Consider the following 12,111-nt stretch of genomic DNA (forward strand, 5'->3'; position numbering starts at 1 on the left):
CAAATGGCTCATTTATGAGTCTTGAATGCAATGTGTTAATCTTCTCTATAAATAAAGGCTTTTCCTTCTAGTTGGAGGAGGAGCATTGTGAAAAAAAGTCTTGTATATTTCTCTTGCTCTTATATTATTCTCTTATCAAAAAATCTCTCACTTCTCCCTTACATATTTTCTTTTAAAAGCAAATTTGGCAGCACATGGAGAGTTATAATTTAGTGATCTCCATGTGAAATGAAATAATCCATTTTGACAAAATCTTAGGTTCATGGTCAAAATAAGCTAATTTTATTAGATTTTTTTTTTTTTAATTTTATATGTTTCAATAAATACTTTTATATGGGCCTTAACGTACACTATTGAACCCACACAAACTTTCTACATTCTTCACTTATAAATATGTTTTTATTTAACAATTTTAACCTTAATTTAAATTATTAAAAATCATATAATAATTTTTAAATATATTCAAACTCTATTTTATATCATTCTTTTATTTTTTTTTTTTACTTTAATTCTTAATCATAAAACTAAGTCTAATCTAAATCATTGAAACATTTTTTTTTTTTTTTTTTTTGGTTATTTCGAATAATTCTTTGTTTGATAAAAATATATTACTAAAGTTATGGAAAAAATAGTCTCATATGAATGTGAATTTGAAGAAGAAAAATTAAGCTTCAAATTTAAAATTGAAAAAATTGGGTATAAACAAAAGACCTAATGGAGAAATTGGGTAAACCCTAATTATGTTTTGAAATTCAGAAAAAATAGTGGAAAGAAAAACCCTAACTAATTTGATGGAATCTATTTATATAATATTTTCGACATCAAATATGGTTTAAAGAAACTTTTTATAAATAACTAAAAATTACTTCCGTCATTTAATTTATCTAGTAAACAAGATTTCTTAAAATCTTTTGTTATTAAAAACTATTAAGTACCCACTTTTATAAAGAGGTTTTTCATATTTCTATTTTCTAAGAGATTTTAAAGAGGATTTTTATAACATCAAATACATTTCATTTAAACAATCTCACAAGATTCTTAAAACCATCAAGAATATCGTAATGAAAAGGAATACCGTTCATATTCTTAAAACCTTTACTAAACAAAATAAACATAAATGGGGTGATGGAATCAATTGTCTATAAAAGAATAATGGCATTATTTTTCCAAATATAAACATCAAAACAAAACTAAACCTACCTTCTTTTCTTTTTCAGTAATTGTGCCCCCTCACAGAAAAAACTCAGAAGAGAAACCCCATCTTCTATTACTATTTATCCTCAACACCAAAACAAAACCTATTCCTATCCCCTCTTCTGCAAACCTTTGTACCTCTTTAAAAGAAATCGAAGAACCAAGAAAACAAACCACAATTTTCTTTCTTTCAATTCATAAAACCTCTCAGTGAGTCAAAGCACCGCCACTGCATCTATCCTGCGGGTTAAATGGCATGGTTGGCCAATATTCCGTGGAGAAGCTTCGAGGACGGTCTCAATTTCATGTACTGAAACCAAACAACAAAAAGAACTCAAAGTTACACAACCAGCTTGCTTTTACAAGATGTACAAGACAATAGAGACAATCACCCACCAAGGAGCACAAGTTGATAAAAAGAAGAAGAGGTATTACCTCCTTAACAAAAGTGCTTATCTCCTCCTCGGTGAGGCCTTCATCTTCACCAGCATTTTCCTCCCAACCAAGTGATCGCAAAAAGGCAGCCTCTTCCTCATCAGGATCAAGGACCATATCAGGGCTCAAATGTTTCTCTCCATTGCCAAGACGTACCTGAGATCCATCATAAGCATCACCATTTTGGGTTATTCCACCACTATTGTTGGTTGACAATGGGGAAGAATCCGCCGAAACCTGAAGAGGAACAGATTCACCAGCATCTTCTGTAACAATTTCACCAGATTTTTCTGACACGGATGAAGAATCTGGGACAGTAGAAGTTGAGTTTGTAGAAGATTTCTTCTTCAAGAGGTTGAAAAAATCATTCCTGCTCTGAGCTTGAGATGTTGGTCTCTTCTCAATGGTTGCACGGAGAGGACCAGAACTGCGTTCGGCACCCTTTTTTGGGCTGTTGCCTGAGCTCCTAAAGGGAACAGAACCAGAAGGCGATGAAGTGCCATGTGGACTAATCACTACTTTGCTTATGTTAGTGGGACTTAAACTATCCTTTGTGGTTGAAGAGACACTGTTCACTTCACGAGATGGTTTCAGGACACAAAGCCTGGCCTCGTTAAATGTTTTAGGACTATCACATCTTACAGGCCCCCCACGAATGTTATTGACAGTGTGCAATGGATGCTGCTGCTGCGGCACAACCTTGGCTTTTGATTTCTCAGAAGGGCTGACCACCTAAGGAGAAATTAAACAATAAGCCAACTAGCCAAGTGAAGTGTCTAATACACACAAATGATCAAAAATTAAAAGTTAATAAAACTCACTAAATAAGAATACATGTCTACAATCATTTATTTTGCTCTGTAGCCAAATCTAATTAATACTACAAGTGCTTCAACTAAAAAAAGGGAAAATGACTAAACACTTATACTATTTCAAAATTAGACATTCAGGTAATATTTAATAGAAGAACGTAATTTATGGTGATCACTATTATCTGGTGAAAAATTTCCGGGAACATAATTTTAAAATTTGATATGGAAAGCTACTCTCAGTCTTCTTCAGAGCACATTCAACCTTACTCATAGAGCTCCGAACCCATTATGCTATAGATTTGGCTACCTCACAATAAAGAAATAGGTGAATAGACGTTTCTTCATCATCTAACATGGAAGAAGATCTTCTATCTGATAAGGACAAATAGAAGCCAATCATAAACTTCCATGTGACCTTTCTCCTTCTTCTTCTTCTTGTTCTTCTTCTTCTTCTTCTTCTTGTTCACTTTTTTATTAAATTAAAAGGGCAGTAGAGGATGCAATTCAACACCAGCAATACTTAAGAGAGATTCTACAAGACTAAAATTAAACAAAAAGACAGTCCAAGTTGATAAACATGTAGAGAATCTAAGAAATCACAACCTTAAGATCACCCATCTTATATTTTCCCTTCAAAAAACTGCCTAGTCCACTTAACAAAAATGGCACAAAAAGGAGCACTTTTACAGGCTAGCTGTTTAGATTATCCACAAGTCTGCAACTCTGAGTAACATTCTTGGCAGAACCAAAATCATGACCTATCTCTCTCCAAGGAAGAGTCTTCAAACTCTGATTCCATAAATTAAAAAGAAATAATGTTCTAACACTAAGTTTTAACTAGATTCTCATTATACTCTTTGATTTTCCACCTGTATTAGCTAATGTAGGTTCATCTATGAACAGGTACATTGTCAAGAAATTGACAAACAACATATACTTTTACTACATGATAGTAATCGAAACAAATATTGACTCTAATATCATACAAACTTCCAACTTCATGAAAAATACTATCCTACTTCATCAGTTAACAAGGATAAATGGTTTTGCAAATTAATTCAAGGACACCACCAGTATAACCATGCCCTATGGATACACATGAAATATTTGTATATTTAATAAAGCATGAATAATAGGAATCATTCATTACTAAAGTTCTTTAGTTAAAAAATAGACAAACCAACTGCCTCCCCAACACTGATCAACAAATGCCATGCATTTAAAGATAGATAATTACCTTCACTACCATTTTTTATCACAGGCCTTATTTCAGATAGCACCATCTCCTCCGACTCTATGACCAAAAGAATGATTTCAAAATTGTTTAAGATCTAAATATTTTAATTTAACAAGTCAAGGGTTCGTATATAGGCATGAGGCACAAGATAGAAAATAAACACATGGAGCATAAAATATTTTCTCCCATCTTCACACAGAAAAGAGGCAATAAAATTAACACAATAATTTATGTAGCACCGGCACTTAAACCATAAAAAATTAATAGTTTCTTATTAAACCAAATTCATAAGCTACCGTTTCCAATAAAAACAAGCAATAATAAACTTATCAGAATAAAAAAAAGAAGTGATATATATTTTCAAAATCAGGAAAACACTTACGAAATGTTTGTCAAAGCAAACTATTTCCCAATGGAAATTTCTAAGTAAAACCTAAAACACATGAAAGCCAACTAACAGACATATCCATCATAAAAATGAGAAAGAGATTCTTCCATGATGAAACAAAAAATAAACACCCACAAAATATGTGCGTGGATCCAGCTGCCGGATCAAAGTTGTAAAGTTGTGAAGAGATTTAAAACACTTTTTCTCATCAATCTCTTCACAGGTTTACAAATTCGTTGTAGCAACTGGATCCACAGGGTAAGAAGCGGCTACCGTGCTATGCCAATAAGAGACGCGACCACCACATGATGTGAGAGTGAGGGTGGGGGAAGGGACCACCCGCTTAATCAACTCTCACAGGTGTCAACCACATACATGCTTGAGCAATGCGTGGCAGCCGCACCATGCCTAGCCATGTTGAAGTTTAGTTTTATATTTAGGAATCAAAATGTTTATAAGACACTTCAAAATGTTACTCTTAACACCAGGATAAACCATCAGTTACCAGGAAAGATGAAGCTACAATTAGCAAGAAGCTAATTGTCTTAATTACAAGACCAGCAATTGGACAACAACTTAGTGTTCCAAAATAGCTAATGGAAACTGGAGTTAAATGAAAGTTAATTAAAAATAAATCATCACTTCTTCTACATGATATGAAATTGTTTTGATATTGAGAAACAACTTATAATAGAGATTTCCGAATTGCAATTGACTAATTAAACCATAATCTTTAGATCGAGACACAATGTAACTTGCACTGAATCATACAAAATATAGGAGCGAAGTAATGGCCATATAGGTGTTTTATGTATTTAACATATCAGACATAAACAACATATAAAGTGAATAACAACAAGCATATTCATATTAGTGCTTTCCTTGATAAATTGGCGCACAACTTTGTTTATCCAAATAGGCATCACTGGTGAAGGACACTAGTATTGCACTTAACAATAGGCAGGGGTTTCCAAGCAAGATATAACATTTACTGCCAACGGAATTTATAGAGCACATGAAGTGATCCCACATCCATATTTTATAATTATCCACACAACCTTTCAATGTTTAATAGCACTAAAAATGATGATGATGACAATGAGAGTAATAAAAATAATGAGAACCATACAGACTGAAATGGCAGTAAGTATCAACCATTTGTGCCATTCACACTATCGGAAAAGAAGCATTAACAAATTCAGGATTCAAGATGTCTTGTCTACGCCCTAACTCCACATGCTATTTAAGGCTTACAAGAGGGAAACCTAAGAGGTAAAGGCAACTGTCAGCAATATTTTCCCTAGAATAAATTATCCAGCGAATTCAGGAAGTATGATTAAAGTATTCTCACTAAAATCCACCAAGAAGACCACCAAAAGTGCAATGGAAATCTTCAAAAATTTACAAGCAACAAAGTGGAAGACTACATAGATATACCCTAAACCGTGCATTTATAAATAATAAAAGACACTTCAGCTCTTACCAAAGTTTTAGGCATGGATGGAGTCATGGGAATTAGTTGCCTTGATTGCTTAATAGCCAACTCTTCAAGCCTCTGAGTTCCAACAGACAACTAGAAAACAGCATGACAACATGTTAGCATGAATATATATTCTAACAAATGCCTAAACATGCAGAAAGATATTAAAGTTACCTGGGGAAGCGTTTGAGCTCGAGGACCCTGAACCAATGTTTCAGCCATATTGAGCCCCGTTGAAGGGGCTGGAGACACAGAAACAGAGGTTACAGAAACATTTTGCTGCATAGATGTAGTACTCCTGCTTCCTATAATCACTGGTACCTCTGCTAGTGCAGAAGTCCAGACATCACCTCCAATAGTCTGTGCTGTCTGAATGGCAGTACTCAATCCAGGAGATGAGACTCTTCCAATTTCTGAGCCACCTTGTCTTTCTTCAACTCCAAGTGAGGGGAAATCCCGTTCAAATGCAGTTTTGTCCACATTGCTAATAACACTACTGCGGTTTAAAAAACCTTTGGCATTGTTGTAACTGCCTCTATTGGAATTGGTCAAGTCACCTGCCACCTTCCTTTGCCACATATCACCCTGTTTTCCAGTAACAATAGACTGCGAATGTTGTAATTTTTCTTTCTCAAACCTACTTGGTAAGATGCTACCCAGTGCGTCAGGAAGTTCATAGCACTGTCGATTCCCCAAACCTGATTTATCTGTATCACAATGATTGTTAATGTCCTTCTCCCAATCCCTATCATGGTAATTTCTACCAAAATTACTATATGATCGCAGGTGACTAGAACCGTTACTACTAGTACTCCAGCGAAAATAAGAAGTAGACCTATCAGAACCAACTGTGGGGCCTATATTGTAATCACTGCTCAGAGATGACCTATTCCTTGCATGTTTCGACACAAAATGATCGTCTATAATAGAGAAACATCGTTAGGATATTTTATCTGAATGTCAATCAGAAAGCTCAAATATATTCAATTTGATAGCTAAAATGTATGTGAAATGGAATGGAAAAATTAAATTTAAATTTTGTTTTCACTTCGAGAAACATCACTACCAGAAACATAACAGAGAAAATCAAGATTGTATCTCAGAGGAAGTTTCTCCACAAGAATAAAATTTAAAAGCGTGTTATTGATTAAAAAAAAAAAAAAAAAAAATTTGGGAATGTAGAGAATCTAAGAAATCACAACCTTAAGATCACCCATCTTATATTTTCCCTTCAAAAAACTGCCTAGTCCACTTAACAAAAATGGCACAAAAAGGAGCACTTTTACAGGCTAGCTGTCTAGATTATCCACGAGTCTGCAACTCTGAGTAACATTCTTGGCAGAACCAAAATCATGACCTATCTCTCTCCAAGGAAGAGTCTTCAAACTCTGATTCCATAAATTAAAAAGAAATAAGTAATGTTCTAACACTAAGTTTTAACTAGATTCTCATTATAACCTTTGATTTTCCACCTGTATTAGCTAATGTAGGTTCATCTATGAACAAGTACATTGTCAAGAAATTGACAAACAGCATATACTTTTACTACATCATAGTAATCTAAACAAATATTGACTCTAATATCATACAAACTTCCAAGTTCATGAAAAATACTATCCTACTTCATCAGTTAACAAGGATAAATGGTTTTGCAAATTAATTCAAGGACACCACCAGTATAACCATGCCCTATGGATACACATGAAATATTTGTATATTTAATAAAGCATGAATAATAGGAATCATTCATTACTAAAGTTCTTTAGTTAAAAAATAGACAAACCAACTGCCTCCCCAACACTGATCAACAAATGCCATGCATTTAAAGATAGATAATTACCTTCACTACCATTTTTTATCACAGGCCTTATTTCAGATAGCACCATCTCCTCCGACTCTATGACCAAAAGAATGATTTCAAAATTGTTTAAGATCTAAATATTTTAATTTAACAAGTCAAGGGTTCGTATATAGGCATGAGGCACAAGATAGAAAATAAACACATGGAGCATAAAATATTTTCTCCCATCTTCACACAGAAAAGAGGCAATAAAATTAACACAATAATTTATGTAGCACCGGCACTTAAACCATAAAAAATTAATAGTTTCTTATTAAACCAAATTCATAAGCTACCGTTTCCAATAAAAACAAGCAATAATAAACTTATCAGAATAAAAAAAAGAAGTGATATATATTTTCAAAATCAGGAAAACACTTACGAAATGTTTGTCAAAGCAAACTATTTCCCAATGGAAATTTCTAAGTAAAACCTAAAACACATGAAAGCCAACTAACAGACATATCCATCATAAAAATGAGAAAGAGATTCTTCCATGATGAAACAAAAAATAAACACCCACAAAATATGTGCGTGGATCCAGCTGCCGGATCAAAGTTGTAAAGTTGTGAAGAGATTTAAAACACTTTTTCTCATCAATCTCTTCACAGGTTTACAAATTCGTTGTAGCAACTGGATCCACAGGGTAAGAAGCGGCTACCGTGCTATGCCAATAAGAGACGCGACCACCACATGATGTGAGAGTGAGGGTGGGGGAAGGGACCACCCGCTTAATCAACTCTCACAGGTGTCAACCACATACATGCTTGAGCAATGCGTGGCAGCCGCACCATGCCTAGCCATGTTGAAGTTTAGTTTTATATTTAGGAATCAAAATGTTTATAAGACACTTCAAAATGTTACTCTTAACACCAGGATAAACCATCAGTTACCAGGAAAGATGAAGCTACAATTAGCAAGAAGCTAATTGTCTTAATTACAAGACCAGCAATTGGACAACAACTTAGTGTTCCAAAATAGCTAATGGAAACTGGAGTTAAATGAAAGTTAATTAAAAATAAATCATCACTTCTTCTACATGATATGAAATTGTTTTGATATTGAGAAACAACTTATAATAGAGATTTCCGAATTGCAATTGACTAATTAAACCATAATCTTTAGATCGAGACACAATGTAACTTGCACTGAATCATACAAAATATAGGAGCGAAGTAATGGCCATATAGGTGTTTTATGTATTTAACATATCAGACATAAACAACATATAAAGTGAATAACAACAAGCATATTCATATTAGTGCTTTCCTTGATAAATTGGCGCACAACTTTGTTTATCCAAATAGGCATCACTGGTGAAGGACACTAGTATTGCACTTAACAATAGGCAGGGGTTTCCAAGCAAGATATAACATTTACTGCCAACGGAATTTATAGAGCACATGAAGTGATCCCACATCCATATTTTATAATTATCCACACAACCTTTCAATGTTTAATAGCACTAAAAATGATGATGATGACAATGAGAGTAATAAAAATAATGAGAACCATACAGACTGAAATGGCAGTAAGTATCAACCATTTGTGCCATTCACACTATCGGAAAAGAAGCATTAACAAATTCAGGATTCAAGATGTCTTGTCTACGCCCTAACTCCACATGCTATTTAAGGCTTACAAGAGGGAAACCTAAGAGGTAAAGGCAACTGTCAGCAATATTTTCCCTAGAATAAATTATCCAGCGAATTCAGGAAGTATGATTAAAGTATTCTCACTAAAATCCACCAAGAAGACCACCAAAAGTGCAATGGAAATCTTCAAAAATTTACAAGCAACAAAGTGGAAGACTACATAGATATACCCTAAACCGTGCATTTATAAATAATAAAAGACACTTCAGCTCTTACCAAAGTTTTAGGCATGGATGGAGTCATGGGAATTAGTTGCCTTGATTGCTTAATAGCCAACTCTTCAAGCCTCTGAGTTCCAACAGACAACTAGAAAACAGCATGACAACATGTTAGCATGAATATATATTCTAACAAATGCCTAAACATGCAGAAAGATATTAAAGTTACCTGGGGAAGCGTTTGAGCTCGAGGACCCTGAACCAATGTTTCAGCCATATTGAGCCCCGTTGAAGGGGCTGGAGACACAGAAACAGAGGTTACAGAAACATTTTGCTGCATAGATGTAGTACTCCTGCTTCCTATAATCACTGGTACCTCTGCTAGTGCAGAAGTCCAGACATCACCTCCAATAGTCTGTGCTGTCTGAATGGCAGTACTCAATCCAGGAGATGAGACTCTTCCAATTTCTGAGCCACCTTGTCTTTCTTCAACTCCAAGTGAGGGGAAATCCCGTTCAAATGCAGTTTTGTCCACATTGCTAATAACACTACTGCGGTTTAAAAAACCTTTGGCATTGTTGTAACTGCCTCTATTGGAATTGGTCAAGTCACCTGCCACCTTCCTTTGCCACATATCACCCTGTTTTCCAGTAACAATAGACTGCGAATGTTGTAATTTTTCTTTCTCAAACCTACTTGGTAAGATGCTACCCAGTGCGTCAGGAAGTTCATAGCACTGTCGATTCCCCAAACCTGATTTATCTGTATCACAATGATTGTTAATGTCCTTCTCCCAATCCCTATCATGGTAATTTCTACCAAAATTACTATATGATCGCAGGTGACTAGAACCGTTACTACTAGTACTCCAGCGAAAATAAGAAGTAGACCTATCAGAACCAACTGTGGGGCCTATATTGTAATCACTGCTCAGAGATGACCTATTCCTTGCATGTTTCGACACAAAATGATCGTCTATAATAGAGAAACATCGTTAGGATATTTTATCTGAATGTCAATCAGAAAGCTCAAATATATTCAATTTGATAGCTAAAATGTATGTGAAATGGAATGGAAAAATTAAATTTAAATTTTGTTTTCACTTCGAGAAACATCACTACCAGAAACATAACAGAGAAAATCAAGATTGTATCTCAGAGGAAGTTTCTCCACAAGAATAAAATTTAAAAGCGTGTTATTGATTAAAAAAAAAAAAAAAAAAAATTTCCAAGATTACAGCTAAATCTACCACAAAAACGAAAAAAACTGGCTTTAACAGTTTCTGATAAGTTTTTGAATGTCCTTAACTCTATTTGTAGAAATTTTGCAAGAAAGTCAATACTCTGCACATTTTGAGAAATTTCAATGGTAACATATGGACATTAAAACAATAAAAGGAGAATTTTATTCCTCTCACGTGGCACGTGGTAAATTAAGCATCTACATAATGACACTCGCAGAATTCGAGATACTGTTTTAATAAACATCAATAAAACCCTTAAGGCTGGCAAAAGCCTTAACAAGACACCTGTAAACCATAAAACATCAAATAGAGGTTCGAATTTTCATCCATCATTTCCATCCCAAACTTCAACTGCAACCAAACATTAGGTAAACAATCCTATAGCCTATATGTCAAGTAAACAAGTTTACCTGAATACGAATTCTGTGACGCAAAATGGTGGCTTGCACTGCCACCACCAGTGACACTTCCGCTGTTTTTCAACCATTCTGGCACTAACGCAGGCTCACTTCTTTCCATCACGATTACTAAACATGATCACATAGAAGAAAACAAAAACAAATTCTTCTTCCACGTAAGTTCCTATATTCCCTCAAAAAGCAATCACTAAACAGCGACTTTCAGTTTCTTCAAAAACCCACCAAATTTCACCTTCAACACACTCTCCCTTTCTTAAAATCCCACTCACATCCACCCGCGAAATACAAAAACTATTTGGGTCAATCAAAAATTTTCAAACCAAAAATTTTCCAAAATGTTATGTACACTGAAAAAAATTAGGGTTTTATATGTTCTCTCCGTACAACTTTCACTTCTTAACACAACAAATTCTTGAGCCAACAACAACTTCAATCAATCAATCAGCCAACCAACCAGCCATTTAGCCAATCAATATCCAAAAACTAGAAAATTCCTCTGAGTCATGTCAACAAAAAGAACTTGAATTCAAAAGGGCTTCTCCGAAAAGCAATTTCGTTTAAAAAAAAAAACAAATGAATTCTGTTAGAAATGCTAATTCTAGGGTTCTTCAGCAAACAATGAAGACCCTCATCCCTGCTAAACCAAACTAATATAGTCTCAGAACACTCTTACCCTTACCCTTTCAATAATGAAGAACAAAACAATGCAATGCTACAACAACAACACAAACCCATTCTGCTAAACAACCAAACAACTCAAAACCTAAACAACTCTAACCCATATCACTGAAACAAGACTCCCCAAAAAATATAATTCTTCACAGAGAATATTTGGATGATAATTTCAAGCAATTGCGGAAACTAACCCTCAACTTTTGGATTAGAACCAACCCAAACCCAATAAAAGAGATGAAAGGCAATCGTACGCCTGTCAACGCCGGGTGTTTCAAGTACTATGAACTGTAATTCAGCGAATAAAAATGAGCGAAAATTAAAAATGAATAGAAAAATAGAGAAAACAGTGTGTGTATAGAATTTAAAAAGAAGAAAAATAAACCGTGTTGAGGACACAATTACTGAGATAGCGGCGTTAAGACGAAGATGAATAAACGAGATAGAAGGGAGTTTTATGGAAGAGAGGAGAAAGTGTTTTGGTTTTGGTTTTGTGTTTGGTTTTTCTTGTTTTCTTGGAGAAATAAGTGGGTTTGTTTTACAAATTTCAATCCACTTTCTTTCTTTCTTGTTGATTT

General features: G+C 34.5%; 1 protein-coding gene across 2 annotated transcripts; it reads right to left on the minus strand.

Moving 5' to 3' along the window:
• Positions 1-1,035: 1,035 nt before the first annotated feature.
• On the minus strand, positions 1,036-11,608 carry LOC116108977. Of its 2 annotated transcripts, XM_031395214.1 has the most exons (5): positions 10,853-11,608; positions 9,429-10,174; positions 9,258-9,347; positions 1,630-2,361; positions 1,036-1,504 (listed from the first exon to the last, which is right to left on the minus strand). In XM_031395214.1, exons 1-5 carry the CDS (start codon positions 10,959-10,961, stop codon positions 1,442-1,444), a joined length of 1,740 nt encoding a protein of 579 aa, XP_031251074.1. In that variant the 5' UTR covers positions 10,962-11,608; the 3' UTR covers positions 1,036-1,441. The 2 variants fall into 2 exon arrangements, with proteins under 2 accessions (XP_031251074.1, XP_031251075.1); XM_031395215.1 differs by lacking the exons at positions 9,258-9,347; positions 9,429-10,174; positions 10,853-11,608 and adding exons at positions 5,550-5,639; positions 5,721-6,543.
• Positions 11,609-12,111: the final 503 nt, after the last annotated feature.

This window comes from Pistacia vera, unplaced genomic scaffold, assembly GCF_008641045.1.
Source record: "Pistacia vera cultivar Batoury unplaced genomic scaffold, PisVer_v2 Contig570, whole genome shotgun sequence".
NCBI lineage: Eukaryota > Viridiplantae > Streptophyta > Magnoliopsida > Sapindales > Anacardiaceae > Pistacia > Pistacia vera.

Excerpts from the sequence above, each read along its gene's own strand:
- LOC116108977 (XM_031395214.1), bottom strand. The coding sequence starts at position 10,961 with ATGGAAAGAAGTGAGCCTGCGTTAGTGCCAGAATGGTTGAAAAACAGC. Across the intron at positions 10,175-10,852 it reads GTCACAGAATTCGTATTCAG|ACGATCATTTTGTGTCGAAA; the intron begins GTAAACTTGTTT and ends TCTCTATTATAG. Across the intron at positions 1,505-1,629 it reads TAAGCACTTTTGTTAAGGAG|TACATGAAATTGAGACCGTC; the intron begins GTAATACCTCTT and ends GTTTGGTTTCAG.